This window comes from Lampris incognitus, chromosome 8 (assembly GCF_029633865.1).
Source record: "Lampris incognitus isolate fLamInc1 chromosome 8, fLamInc1.hap2, whole genome shotgun sequence".
NCBI classification, from domain to species: domain Eukaryota; kingdom Metazoa; phylum Chordata; class Actinopteri; order Lampriformes; family Lampridae; genus Lampris; species Lampris incognitus.
Window position 1 is genome coordinate 48854846 of NC_079218.1, and position 15507 is coordinate 48870352.

The window sequence follows — 15507 nt, forward strand, 5'->3', positions numbered from 1 at the left end:
CACTCGGCTGCAAGCCGCCCCAGTGCGCGCTGGAGGTCGCGTTCTGATGAAGCCCACAAAACCACATCATCTGCCAAGAGCAGAGATATCCCGGGGTCTTGTTCACGAGTGAGGGTAGGGTGGAGCGGGAGATCGACGGGCGGATTGGTGCAGCATCAGCAGTAATGCGGACGTTGTGCCGGACCGTTGTGGTGAAGAAGGAGCTGAGCCGGAAGGCAAAGCTCTCAGTCTACCAGTCAGTCTTCATTCCAACCCTCACCTATGGTCATGAGCTTTGGGCGGTGACCGAAATGAGTTTCCTCCGTAGGGTGTCTGGGCTCAGCCTTAGGGTAAGGAGCTCGGAGTAGAGCCGCTGCTCCTTCGCAACGAAAGGAGCCAGTTGAGGAGGTTCGGGCATCAGATCAGGACGCCTCCTGGGCGCCTTCCTTTGCAGGTTTACCGGGCACGGCCAACTGGGAGGAGACCCCGGGGTAGACCCAGAACTCGCTGGAGGGACCACATGTCCAATCTGGGCCTTGGGATTCCCCAGGAGGAGCTGGAGGGCGTTGCTGGAGAGAGGGACGTCTGGAGTGCCCTACTTGGCTTGCTGCCACCGTGACCTGACCCCGAGGAAGGGGCTGATGATGAATGAATGAATGATATACGAGGGGCTGAGATTTATCGTTTCTTTAGAGTTTGCCTCGATAGACCAAAGCTTGAACAGTATCGATCTAAAGCAAAGAAACTGCTGAAACCTGGAAAAACGGTCAGGATGTCAGATGGGCTTTAACATCTGCCCCAAGCGGTTCAATCTGTAACTGGAGGAATGTGGGGGAACACAAAACCCTCTTACAACAACATAGTCTGTGTCAGGTTGAGGTAACTTTTTTTTTGTGGAATAAAAGTTTTCAATTGCTTTTATTAGACTGGTTAGTATCAACAGATGTGACTGGTTTTGTATAGGACAAGTGTGGGAATATATATATACTAGAAGAACCCCGCTACAATGTAGCGGTACCCCACTTCAAGTGGGGGGTGGAAAGGGGCTAAATGGTAAGTAGTAGACGAAAGAAGAACCCCGCTACAATGTAGCGGTACCCCACTTCAAGTAGGGGTGGAAAGGGGCTAAATGGTAAGCAGTAGACGATGGTCAGCAAGCATATTTCACATACATGACATTGCATACACAATAACATTAAAGGGGGAGAGGGTCACATTTTCCAGGTTAAGGGGGGGGGGGGGGGGTCCCAGAAAAAATTTTAGGTGAAAAAATCAAAAATGCTCAGAATCATCTGAAATGCCGAGAAAAGCGGTTTTTAGCCATTTTTAGAAAAATGCATATTTATGCATCATTATGCATAATTTAAATTTTCTGGGATTTTCCCCCTACTCTCTGAGACAATACCTACCCCCCCCCAAAAAGAATTAGGATCATAAGTGCTTTAGTTTTCGGTCCCGCTATCTACACTAACACCACAGACACACACATTACGAAAATATACGAGTATATATATATATATATATATATATATATATATATACATATGTCCTTGCAACGAAGGGAGTCGACAACTTCTTCAGTAACAATGCAACTTACAAGCGTTTGTATTATGTAACTTCCCAGCTCTGCAAAGTGCACGCGATGAAAAGTTCTTTGGGTACTTTGAAAGCCTAAATAAAATACGGTTTGATTCACAAAGTACGAAAACTGAATTAGGGCTGCGGCACACTGCCGCTGGCGCAGTTCGGCTGCGAGGTTCTGGTTCGCTCCTGGCCGGGCCGGGCCGCGGAGCGTCATGCGCCGTTGGAAAGGAACCAGCGCCACCAGAAGTGCAGTCTGCACGCCTTGTGGTTTGACACCGTCTGCTGCCTCCGGGGCTGTGGGTTGCATGTAACGTATGGAGAGCCGGCTGTTTATTCAGACTTGAACTACGGTCTCCCAGTTGGACTTTACCTCCCACACGAGGTCGACAGACCAGTAGTGCTTCCCCCCCTGCAGCCTGCTTCATGCACACACCTCCTGGGCCAGAATCAAGAGAGCAGCCGCTGAGTCGTCGGAATGGTGAAAAACGTGGTTCAAACCAAGGCCTCCTCGGCCACATGAGGTCGGTCTCGGTTTTAACTGGGACACATGGTGCTAGAGACGAAGGGGTCCACCCAAGATCTGGATCGCCTAGGGGTGGGGTGGGGGTGGGGGGGAAGAGTCAGCTGAGGAGAAAGTTCACCGTGCGGATCAATAGCCAAGCACCAAACATGGCAACGGCACGGAGACTGTCTTCAGATCTGCCGGGACGAACAGAACAGAGCCGGCTCCCCGATTCGGAATCCGACTCGGATCCGGCGGAGGAGGAGGAGGAGGAGGACCAGACTCCGGCGGCCGCGCCGGGTACCGGGCCGTACGCGGGGTCCCGCCGCCGCAGCCAGGTCATCCACAGCGGCCACTTCATGGTGTCCTCCCCCCACAGCGACTCGGCCCCGCGCAGGAGGAGCGGCGCGGCCCCGGGGTACGACTTCGACACGGTCAACAGGACGTGGTGCCACACGTACCGCTTCGGCCCGCTCAGCTCGGGGAGCCTGAGCATCGACCCCACTCTCACCCGGCTGTTTGAGTGCATGTCGCTGGCCTACAGGTACGTCCACGCAGAGCGCGCGCCGTGCTGCGCTCTGATCTCGCTTTAGACCCTTATTTCGCGCAGAATTCCTGCTTTTAAAAGCAAAATAGTTTGCGCGCGCGCGCGCGAGAACATTGCGTTTTTGCGCAACAACATGGAAACCTTTCGCAGAGAGCTGGACTTTGGCTGTAGTTGGCAGCATGGGGTGGTAGACAGGGCTGAGGAAATAACAGCCCTTAAGACCCCCCCGGGGGGGGGGGGTTGTGTGTCCAGCTGTTTTGCCCCGGGCATCTGTTCTGGTATTGTTGTTCGCACTGGAATTTGAAGTCTTATTGGAAAAAATAGACGCTTCTGTACCATTTGAGTAGAAGTTCTAGTAGCAAAGCGCGTGTAGTCCGGCGGAAAAACACCTGTTCGGGGGTTCTCGTGCGCTGGTATGAACTGGAGCTGGTTCAAGGAAATCCTTGCGAAGTAGACGATACAGTTTCAGGACAAATGCCGTCGAATGCAATCAACGTTTTTTTTCTCTTCAAGAGGAAATCGGTCTAATCAGTCTCAGTATGCCAGTCTTTGGGGTTTTTTTTATGGTGCAACTACGACAATACCCAAAGCCAGGCCTCCGCCAGTAAAACCAACCCAATCCGTTTCTTTCCTGTTAACGTTGTGGATATTTTGTAAATAATGTAAGCGTAGTGCCCATGGATTCTTTTCTCTCGATAAGTAATGCTTCAGAGTCCATTTTCAATGTCCAATCTGGGTAAGAACGCACCTTGTTAATGATCGATGTCTTGTGGCTATTCATTCATAGAGTTAATTGGATCTTCTGCCTCACGCACTTGGTGCCTCGGTTGCCGCGCTGTCTTCGCAGGTGTGCGCGCTGCACGACACGTGTTCCGTTTCGAGGGTTTCGAGAATGATTCACCGCGGCTCCCTAGCAACACGCCGCGCGCCCCGCGTCAGGAGGCTTTATCCTGCCGCTAATGCGCCGCGCGACGCGGGGGAAGTAAACTCATCAGCCGCCATTAGTCAAACTCAGGACAGGGTACATGGGTCAGGCCGGCCAGGCGCCCTCATAGACCGCAGTGTCTTGACTAACAAGTCAGAAAGTCAGAACCAGAAACACTTTGTCCCGTCATTTCGTGCACTTGCGCACGTAAAATGCTCACAGCAGTGCAACACAAAGACACAAACACATATCCCAAAACTACAAGAACTACAAGGACACATATATCCAGACTAACACACACACACACACACACACACACACACACACACATATATATATATATACGGATCCAAAAGTTGTTCCTGTTCGTGCGAGGTTATGTAACAGTGCCCTCTTGTGGCGAAATTCGGCATGCTGGATGGCTTTGTAAATGGATTATCTTATCAAAAACATCTAGTAGTTGTTACATGTGCAAGCCATGTCCCTCATATTGCCCCATTTGTTAGTCTTTTTGCCAACGCATAGGGTTGTTTCTTTTTTCCAGTGGTAAGATTGTCTCCCCAAAGTGGAAATCTTTCAAAGGCCTGCGGCTGCTGTGGCGGGATAAGATTCGTCTGAACAACGCGATCTGGAGGGCTTGGTTCATACAGTGTGAGTCTTCCACTCTTCCGACACAGATGATATAAAATGGACAGCGCTGCCAAACACACTGAACTGGTGCACATAGGACCGTCCACACCCGGACAGCATCCGGATGTGGGCCACTTCAGGCAGTGATGCGGCACTGGTGGCCTTCTTCTGGCCCTGACAAAATGGATGTGAGCCTGAAGTGGCCCACATGTATAATAGCAAATATGGCCCAAATATGCCAAATCAAATGTGGGCCTTTTTTGGCAAAGACGCGGTGCTCTGGGCAACATGTAATCCAGATGTGACCCTGAAGTGGCCCGTGTGGTAAACGGTGAATATGGCTCAAATATCACAAATCAAATATGGGCCACCTTTGGCAAATATGTGGCACATGCGGCATTGCTATGGCTTGGTTCTGGCCCAGATCTGGCAAACAGGAGCGGACCGCCCAAGTGCCATCATTCCATGCAGTATGTGGGCCGGATGAAGTGTCGGGTGTGGGACGGGTCCAGGCCACAGCAGCTCACACCGAGTGAGCTGCTTGGCCACCGCAGAACAGGCAGTGATTCCACTACAAGATGCCTTACTCAAGGAAGCTATTAATCAGCTTTTCAGTTCATTCATCCATCCATTATCCAAAGCACTTATCATGCTCTCAGGGTCACGGGGATGCTGGAGCCTACCCCAGCAGTCATTGGGCGGCAGGCGGGGAGACACCCTGGACAGGCCGCCAGGCCATCGCAGGGCCCTTTTCAATTCAATTCAATTCAAAACTTTATTGCAGACTCAGGGTTCATAACAGCTTTCTTAGAAGGGCCCTGGGATGGCCTGGCAGCCTGTCCAGGGTGTCTCCCCGCCTGCCGCCCAATGACTGCTGGGGTAGGCTCCAGCATCCCCGCCACCCTGAGAGCAGGATAAGCGGTTTGGATAATGGATGGATGGATTTCTGAGAAGAGCCTGAAAGGTACTGACTCCTGCAGCCAGAAACATTTCACTTGCACTACACCATCTATAGGTCTTGTTAGCAATATTCTCATTGCATCATTATAAGCTAATCAAAGCCTCTGTAAGCTTGCTTTTTTACAGTTTGACCACAGGGGGCAGTATAGAGTGCTGTACAATATGCTCTGAACAGAGACCTCTTCACACTAACTGAACACATACCAAACTGGTGTGACAGAGTGTTTGCTTGTGCATACATCACCTGGCACTGCCTATAAATATCATCATCGTCTCTAATTTGTTCAGTAATATAGTGCCCAAGATATTTCACCTTATTACATACCCCAAGATTATTATCAGACCATTTAAAACCAGGACATTTTAGATGATTGACCTCTTTGGTTCTGCAGACCATGACAACACGCTTACTAGCATTGTATTTGATATCATGCTGCACACCACACAGAACACATATCAAGGAGCTGCTGGAGACCAGCGCCACAGGGACTAAGGATGACAAGGTCATCTGCACACATAATATGGTTCACCAAGGTATTACCCATCATGCACCCAGTGTTACAGGCTTTCAGCTGCTGGGACAAACCATCACTATATAAATTGTAGAGAACTGGAGACAGAATTCCCCCTTGTCTGACACCACTGCTGACCCGGATGTGGGTATGTGTGCTGGTCGCTGCACCAGCGCCTCCTCTGGTCGGTCGGGGCACCTGTTCGGAGGGGGGGGCAGCGTGATCCTCCCACGTGCTACGACCCCCTGGTGAAACTCCTCACTGTCAGGTGAAAAGAAGCGGCCGGTGACTCCACATGTATGGGAGGAGGCATGTGGCAGTCTGCAGCCCTCCCCGGATCGGCAGAGGGGGTGGAGCAGCGACCGGGACGGCTCAGAAGAGTGGAGTAATTGGCCGGGTACAATTGAGGAGGAAAGAGAGAGCGCTATAAACATGTTTACAGTGCGTTATGACACCAACCATAAGAACCTCAATGTATGGTAACTTATTATTGGTTATACAGAATTATCATAACGGATTACTATAACGTGCTACACCACCCTCTGTATGGACACTGTCTCATAATACCTAATATAATAATTATAGGACATTATGACTCTATGGATGTACAGCTTTATGAACCACTTTTCATGCAGGGTAATCAGTAGTGGTTCATAAAGCGCTATAATGCCACATGAAACTGGCTGGCTTTAGTTAAAGCGCATAACGTGTGGGTCATAAAGCTTTAAGATACACTGCAAACAAGGATCTCACTTAAAGCAGAGAAGAAGAACATGCGTTCATCAAATTTCTACAACCAAGTCAAGTAAAGTTTATTTGTATAGCTCAAATTCACCAGGTGGTCCCGAAGGGCTTTGCAATCAGTGCACTATACGACGCCCTCTACTCTTGGACCCTAATCCCGAATGAGGAAAACCAATATGGGAGAAACCTCAGCAAGAGCAACAGAGGAGGGGTCCCTCTTCCAGGGTGGACAGACATGCGTTAGGTTTCAAGTGCACAAAAATAACCAAATTATCAGGGACACTCGTTTCATAGTGTAACGTGCACGGATAAGAAGACACGCTAGTCGAGCGGTTAGCGATGCCTCCTGCGGTGCGGGCGATACGGGTTCGCTTCCCGGCCGCGGCAGCTCCTGTGGTTGCGTCGTCCCCCGAATTCGCTACAATATTTAATATCGTTTCCTCCAGCAGTGCAACAAAGACAAACACAAATTAAACTACACAAAAAAAAAAACCTGTCCAGGAGAAGGAACGCCAGCCAGGATGACTGTCGGAACTGCCGGTCTGCATGGCTTAGCCTGCCCCGCTTCCGCATCCTGGCAGACCGTCCTAGGCGTTTCCTCCTTGGGCGCAGCTCCAGGCAGGGCCGTGGTCCCTGGGCCTACAGGACGCAGCAGACCAGGCTCCCCCAGCCGATCCAGCACCAGCTCTCCCAGCCAGACACCTTAGACACACCTCCCCGCACTCCACACGACGACACCAAAGGACGGTCAACGCTAGGCGAGGCCGCCCTCGGGTGTTATCGGAACTGCCGGTCTCCATTTCGCGTCCTGTCAGACCGCCCTCGGTGTTTCCTCTTCGGGCGCAGCAGACCAAGCTCTCCCAGCCATCACAAAAAACCTGGACGCAGACTACACCGTATGGACAGTACTGGGTGAGGCCGCAGCAAACATGAATTCGCGCCGCCATCGTCATCGGCAGTCACTCGGAGTCAAGTATGACCTTCGAAGTATGACCGTCCTCCCTCTGGGTTCTCACGAGAACCCGCAAGTTGCTGGTGGTGGACAACTTGGAGCTGGCCAAGGCCGCACGGACGTGCGAGGGGAGCAGACGGAGGCCGAAAAGGAAGGCGGGGTCGCACGAACCCAGCATGCTCAGCATCTTGTCCAGTAGCTCCGATGGCTTGCAGCGAACACAACCAGTCCGCCTGCTCCACCTCTACTAGCTGCAGCAAGTGTCTCTTAATTGTGCCGTGCTTATCCATGGGGGGCGGGGCTTGCAGCAGGCCCAATATCCGTGGCGCCATAGATGTTCCGAGTGCAGCCATGACGTAGTAGTATTTAGTCTCATCCACGGTGGTGTTCCTAATAGTGAACTGGGCTTCGATGTGAGCGAACCATGCTGCCGCGGCCAGTTCCCAGAAGTCCGGCTTGGTTCTCCATGGCTCACGTCGGGGTCACCAATGTGGAGGGTGTAAGAAAGGAGACGAGACCACTTCTCCTTCTGACCACACAGCCGTGGGGTCGTTTATTCCCTCCAGCAAACTCCAAGTCAACAGTTCATTATGCTAAAAACCTCAGCCTCGCGTCTACCCACAATACCCCTTGCTAACCCCCGCCCACTGTCTTAAAGGGCCCGACTCTGGCCCCGCATGGTGAATACCTAACCTGCAAGTAGGTCACACTACAAGATCATATATATTATATAAATATATAGATATATAATATAATAAATAAATATATAAACATAAAACTATAACCATAAGTCATATAATTACACATTTATAAAACGTTATGACTGTGTCACCAGACATACAGCGCCATAGACTCTTACAGTTAGTGTCATTACGCACTATAAACATGTTTACAGGTCATTATAGATACACTAATGATGCATTATAAAGCCGTACCTCACAGAGGAGTGCAAAGATCAGCCAGGTATATTGAGAGTCGTCATACATGCAGTATTGAAGCCATATGTGAGCCCTCAGACACATTTAAGCTCCTGTCCCGTTGTGTGGTGCAGATGTGGAGAAGAGGAGGAACCCGGCGTGCGGCTTCGTCACCCCGCTGGAAGGCTCCGAGGCCGACGCGCACCGCAAGCCTGAGGTGAGCCATGCTAGACCCCGAGGAAACGATTCACTAATCTAAACCAGCTGGACCAACAAAGCTGGGAAAACCACAACAACATCTTACTTATCCTTTGTTTAAACACTTGGCTGCATTGAAAATGTAAAAATCTTAATTAAAAAAAACAACAACAGTCCATTGCACTTTGTGAGTCCAGTTTTCCCTCAGAAGTTTGGTCCAAATAGACGACAGAGTTACTACCTGATGTGCTGTATTGCAATGATGCCAGTTAGGAAGTCTGGGCCGTGGAGGAGAAGGGTTTACACAATTTCACCTTCGGTTTGTCTTCCTCGTGTCGAAAAAGGCCATCGTGTTGGAGGGCAGCTACTGGAAGCGCAGGATCGAGGTGGTGATCAAGGAATACCACAAGTGGAGGATCTACTACAAGAAGAGGGTGGGTGTTTTCCTATCCCGCGGTGCCCCGGCACAAATTCGCTGTTTTTCCTGCATAAACCAGTACGATCTAAAATAACCAGCCCTCGTAGTTTTGTGTTTTCAGTGCTGTACCAGTTCACGTGCCGTTTCCATTCTGCTTTCTTGCAGCTGCAGAAAAACAAGGATGACCTCCTATCGCTGCTGCAGCAGGTAAGAGAAAGACCAAAACTAAGCCCTCATTTGCATGCCGTGTTGTGCTTCTCCCTCGATGCTTTCGATACTTCAGCGCAAACACTTTCAGATCTACTGGAAACACACTTGACCGACGTTGGAGTCTGCATGGTGGGGCTGGGTGACGCCGTCCTTCCCGTGCACGTGTGCATTTTACAGGACATACACAGGGTGCATAGGGCTGATGACCCAGTGGCATCGTGCACCGCTGAAGGTCACCGTGTGGTTGTCAGTCCTGCAGGCTGCTATTTATAGCACAAGGATGTAGTCAGCCTTGGTTAACCAGGGAGGGAAAGAGAGAATTAAGAGAGAGAGAGAGAGAGAGAGCGACAGAAACGTGCCGAACAACTTGCGTCACAGGCCGACGGCCGAAGTGAATCGTCACATGCTGACTGCTCGGTGCCACAATGCTGCTAATCTCTCCTCAGAATTGATCCTTTGTTCAAGCGGAATGGCTTCAGAATTTACTGCCACTTCATCAAATCTGACCTACATCCAGGAGCGCTTTGTGGAGCCGGGCGGCGTTTAAGGGCCGCGAGTTCGACGCTGACGCCACAGCGGCGAAAGCCAACAAAGGATCAGGTGGGAAATGGGGGAAATGAGAAGGAAGGGAGGAGTTGGGGGAAGCACCTCGCCGCTGACAGAGCTGATATGAGCCCAGACATGTGTCCTGTGCAGCCACAGTCGCTCATACACCACCCCCCCCCCACTTCTGCCATGGCTCGCTGTAGACTGGCATCCAGCGACCCTGACCAAGAATTAAGTGGGTTAAGAAAATGAAAATGTGCGATGAGTCCTTCTTCTTTTCACCTGGCCCGCGGGTTAGTGTGTGCATGTTTGTAGCAGTCTGACTGAGGTCCAGATTGGGAGCAACGAAAAGGCCAAACTTGGCCGTCTGTCCAGAGCCCTGCTGACATGAGCTGCATTTATACTGTGTCTTACTTGAGCCGAGTCCAAAGAGCGACAAGCAAGCAAACAGTTCACAGGTCAAAGGTCACTCAACTGCTTGTCGTAGTGACTCCAGACTTCCGGGTCCGAGTCACAGTGTTCTCCTCGCCTTGGCCCCACAGCGTTACTTTCAGGAACCAGGGACATTTATCTCATTTCATTCCATGCACTCGCATACATGACATGAAAAGACATATCGTTTCCTCCAGCCCACAGCAGCGCAACACAAACACACAAACACATATCCAAACTACAAGAACTACAAGAACACATATCCAAACTACAAGAACTACAAGAACACATATCCAAACTACAAGAACTACAAGAACACATATCCAAACTACAAGAACTATAACAACACATATCCAAACGACAAGAACTACAATAACACATATCCAAACTACAAGAACTACAAGAACACATATCCAAACTACAACAAGTACAAGAACACATATCCAAACTACAAAAACTACAAGAACACATATCCAAACTACAAGAACTACAAGAACACATATCCAAACTACAAGAACTACAAGAACACATATCCAAACTACAAGAACTATAACAACACATATCCAAACGACAAGAACTACAACAACACATATCCAAACTACAAGAACTACAAGAACACATATCCAAACTACAAGAACTACAACAACACATATCCAAACGACAAGAACTATAACAACACATATCCAAACTACAAGAACTACAAGAACACATATCCAAACTACAACAAGTACAAGAACACATATCCAAACTACAAGAACTACAAGAACACATATCCAAACTACAAGAACTACAAGAACACATATCCACACTACGAGAACTACAAGAACACATATCCAAACTACAAGAACTACAACAACACATATCCAAACTACAAGAACTACAAAAACACATATCCAAACTACAAGAACTACAAGAACACATATCCAAACTTCAAGAACTACAAGAACACATATCCAAACTACAAGAAGTATAAGAACACATATCCAAACGGCAAGAACTACAAGAACACATATCCAAACTACAAGAAGTACAAGAACACATATCCAAACTACAAGAACTACAAGAACACATATATCCAAACTACAAGAACTACAAGAACACATATCCAAACTACAAGAACTACAAGAACACATATCCAAACCGCAAGAACTACAAGAACACATATCCAAACTACAAGAACTACAAGAACACATATCCAAACTAGAAGAACTACAAGAACACATATCCAAACGACAAGAACTACAAGAACACATATCCAAACTACAAGAACTACAAGAACATATATCCAAACTACAAGAACTACAAGAACACATATATCCAAACTACAAGAACTACAAGAACACATAGCCAAACTACAAGAACTACAAGAACACATAGCCAAACTACAAGAACTACAAGAACACATAGCCAAACTACAAGAACACATATCCAAACTACAAGAACTACAAGAACACATATATCCAAACTACAAGAACTACAACAACACATATCCAAACTACAAGAACTACAAGAACACATATATCCAAACTACAAGAACTACAAGAACACATATCCAAACTACAAGAAGTACAAGAACACATATCCAAACTACAAGAACTACAAGAACACATATCAAACTACAAGAACTATAGAACACATATATCCAAACTACAAGAACTACAAGAACACATATATCAAAACTACAAGAACTACAAGAACACATATATCCAAACTACAAGAACTACAAGAACATATATCCAAACTACAAGAACTACAAGAACACATATATCCAAACTACAAGAACTACAAGAACACATATCCAAACTACAAGAACTACAAGAACACATAGCCAAACTACAAGAACTACAAGAACACATAGCCAAACTACAAGAACTACAAGAACACATAGCCAAACTACAAGAACACATATCCAAACTACAAGAACTTACAAGAACACATATCCAAACTACAAGAACTACAAGAACACATATCCAAACTACAAGAACTACAAGAACACATATCCAAACTACAAGAAGTACAAGAACACATATCCAAACTACAAGAACTACAAGAACACATATCCAAACTACAAGAAGTACAAGAACACATATCCAAACTACAAGAACTACAAGAACACATATCCAAACTACAAGAACTACAAGAACACATATCCAAACTACAAGAACTACAAGAACACATATCCAAACTACAAGAACTACAAGAACACAAATCCAAACTTCAAGAATTACAAGAACACATATCCAAACTACAAGAACTACAAGAACACATATCCAAACTACAAGAACTACAAGAACACATATCCAAGGTACAAGAACTACAAGAACACATATCCAAACTCCAAGAACTACAAGAACACATATCCAAACTACAAGAACTACAAGAACACATATCCAAACTACAAGAACTACAAGAACACATATCCAAGCTACAAGAACTACAAGAACACATATTCAAACTCCAAGAACTACAAGAACACATATCCAAACTACAAGAAGTACAAGAACACATATCCAAACTACAAGAACTACAAGAACACATATCCAAACTACAAGAACTACAAGAACACATATCCAAACTACAAGAACTACAAGAACACATATCCAAACTACAAGAAGTACAAGAACACACATATCCAAACTACAAGAACTACAAGAACACATATCCAAACTTCAAGAACTACAAGAACACATATCCAAACTACAAGAACTACAAGAACACATATCCAAACTACAAGAACTACAAGAACACATATCCAAACTTCAAGAACTACAAGAACACATATCCAAACTACAAGAACTACAAGAACACATATCCAAACTACAAGAACTACAAGAACACATATCCAAACTACAAGAACATATATTACCCTTTGAAAATAATCACCAAAACCAAAGAAACGACGAGTTTCCAAGATAAACGAAAGCTCGAAGTAATCAAAGGCCTTGTAAAAGTCAGCAAATAAAGTAAGACTGTCATCCTTTATAAAGTCACTGTAGTCAGTTAAGTCTAATACCAGGTGAATATTGTTACCTATAGGTCTGCCCTGCAGAAAGCTAGACTGAGATGTGTCTATAATAGAATCAAGTTTGTCTTTTAATCTCTCAACAAATATGGGTGATAGTAATTTTCCATCATTGTTAATCAAAGTGAGGGGCCTCCAGTTATCTAAAAACAAGGGATCCTGGATGTCTGGTTTCGGTATTATTGTGATCAAACCTCGTGTCGTTGAGGTTGGGAAGAGATCTTAAGTCAATTGCTTCCCTAAAACCAAAATGAAGAATTCTGAGAGATCATCCTAGAAAAACTTATAAAAGCCACTAGTAAGCCCATCATTCCCAGGTGATTTCTTGTCCTTAGATTTATTAATACCCTTCTTTATCTCATTTACGGTAATTTCTTCATCCCACTTGCTCTTAAAATCTTCATCAATAAGCGTGGCATTTCCCCTAACCGACCCCAGAAGGGCAGCCATATCAGTGGGAGGGCAGGCATTACTTGTATATACATTACCATAAAACTCAGAAACATATTTAGAAATACCCTTATACTTTGGATTTTCCTGGCCATCGATATTGAGTTTGTGAACAGAAGTAAATTGGCCGTTTCTTTTCTCAAGGTTGTCAAAATATTTCATATTCTTTTCACCCTCTTCTAACCATCTTCTTGATCATAAAAAACCCAAACAAAACAAAACTGGCCTTTTCTTCATATATTTCATTCAATTTCAACTGTAGATTAAGCAGACTTTTTTCATGCTCTTTGTCAGATCTTCACAACCTAAAATGTTAATTACTTCTATGATCATTTCCTCTTTAATCTTTTGTTCTTAGCAATGTCCTTACTCCTTTTAATAGCAAACTGCCTCACATTATATTTCATTAGCTCCCAATAGTTCCCATACGATTTTTGGGTAACACTTTAGTATGGGGAACATAGTCACCATTAATTAGCAACTTAGCAACATATTGGCTCTTAATTGGTCATTATTACGTACTCATTAAGGCCTTATTCTGCATGGCCTTATTATACAACCAGTAAGCCATTAACTATGAGTTTTCCCTCTATAACCTCAGAATTATTGCTTATTAGTAGTACCATCTCAATATGCTTTGCTTAGTGTGGCCTTTATAAGGTGGTAGTACCACAAGAAGAGTTAGTCTCCCTTACTAACACTTAATGAATATGGTCTGTTCTTACATAACAACACACAAATCTGCAAGTGTTCATAGTGTTAAATTACTGCAAATTAAGTTTTTGTTACTTAGACTATGTTCCCCATACTAAAGTGACATCTTGATCATTACTAATTCACTAGTAATTAAGTTTTTTTATGTTCCCCATACTAAAGTGACATCTTGATCATTACTAATTCACTAGTAATTAAGTTTTTTTATGTTCCCCATACTAAAGTGACACCTTGATCATTACTAATTCACAAGTGATTAAGTTTTTTTATGTTCCCCATACTAAAGTCACATCTTGATCATTACTAATTCACTAGTAATTAAGTTTTTTTATGTTCCCCATACTAAAGTGACACCTTGATCATTACTAATTCACAAGTGATTAAGTTTTTTTATGTTCCCCATACTAAAGTGACATCTTGATCATTACTAATTCACTAGTAATTAAGTTTTTTTACTTAGAATATGTTCCCCATACTAAAGTGACATCTTGATCATTACTAATTCACTAGTAATTAAGTTTTTTATGTCCCCCATACTAAAGCGACATCTTGATCATTACTAATTCACTAGTAATTAAGTTTTTTTCCTTAGAATATGTTCCCCATACTAAGGTGTTACCGATTTTTCTAGATGTGCTTTACTCCAGTGACGAATAATGATGTCCTTGGCTTCCTTTTTAAACATGTCGTCATTTAATAAATTGCAGCTGGATTTCCAATATCCTTTATTATATTTATTAGAACCAGGACAGCCCAAGTTAACAGATAGAAGAGTGGCTTTATGGCCAGTACGAACTGATGGTTCAATACAGACTCGTCTACTTGTCTATCAAGAATGTCTGAAATTAACCACAAATCAATCCTTGATTGCGTTGATCTGTCCTTATTACACCAGGTGTACTCCTTTTTGATTGGGTACCTAGATCTCCATAACCAAGACCAGAACATATCTTACTGAACTCTGGGTTTGTGATGTTAGGTTTAGTAGGAGGGGGGGAACCTATCTAATATTACATCAGACACTGATGTATCCCTCCCAGGATAATTTTGATATCTTGAAAAACATCCTTAATTCTATGTACCTCTTCCTCCAATTCCTGAGACGAAGATCTGTTATTCTGCTTATAGCTGAATGCATATACATTTCCCAACAAGTAAGAGTCCATCTTCCAGAGTGGTGGGTGTTGCTGTCAACAACTTTCCCCTTGAAAGAGCCTCTCTATATTGCAACCCCTGCAGAATGGTCACTACCGTAAGACAGCCAG

The 15507-nt window shown here is 45.3% G+C and overlaps 1 protein-coding gene across 3 annotated transcripts in view; it reads left to right on the forward strand.

Annotated features, from left to right (window-relative positions):
• The first annotated feature begins 2202 nt into the window (after window positions 1–2202).
• LOC130116540 (carbohydrate-responsive element-binding protein) overlaps window positions 2203–15507 on the forward strand; it is a 77024-nt gene continuing 63719 nt past the window's right edge. For all 3 annotated transcript variants that reach the window (XR_008810583.1, XM_056284466.1, XM_056284467.1), the window contains exons 1-5: window positions 2203–2609; window positions 4082–4188; window positions 8387–8469; window positions 8795–8884; window positions 9034–9075. Coding sequence is in view for 2 of the 3 variants with exons in the window: in XM_056284466.1 (XP_056140441.1) it covers window positions 2233–2609; window positions 4082–4188; window positions 8387–8469; window positions 8795–8884; window positions 9034–9075 (699 nt within the window). In the remaining variant the exon portion in view is untranslated. The remainder of the gene's footprint in view (window positions 2610–4081; window positions 4189–8386; window positions 8470–8794; window positions 8885–9033; window positions 9076–15507) is intronic.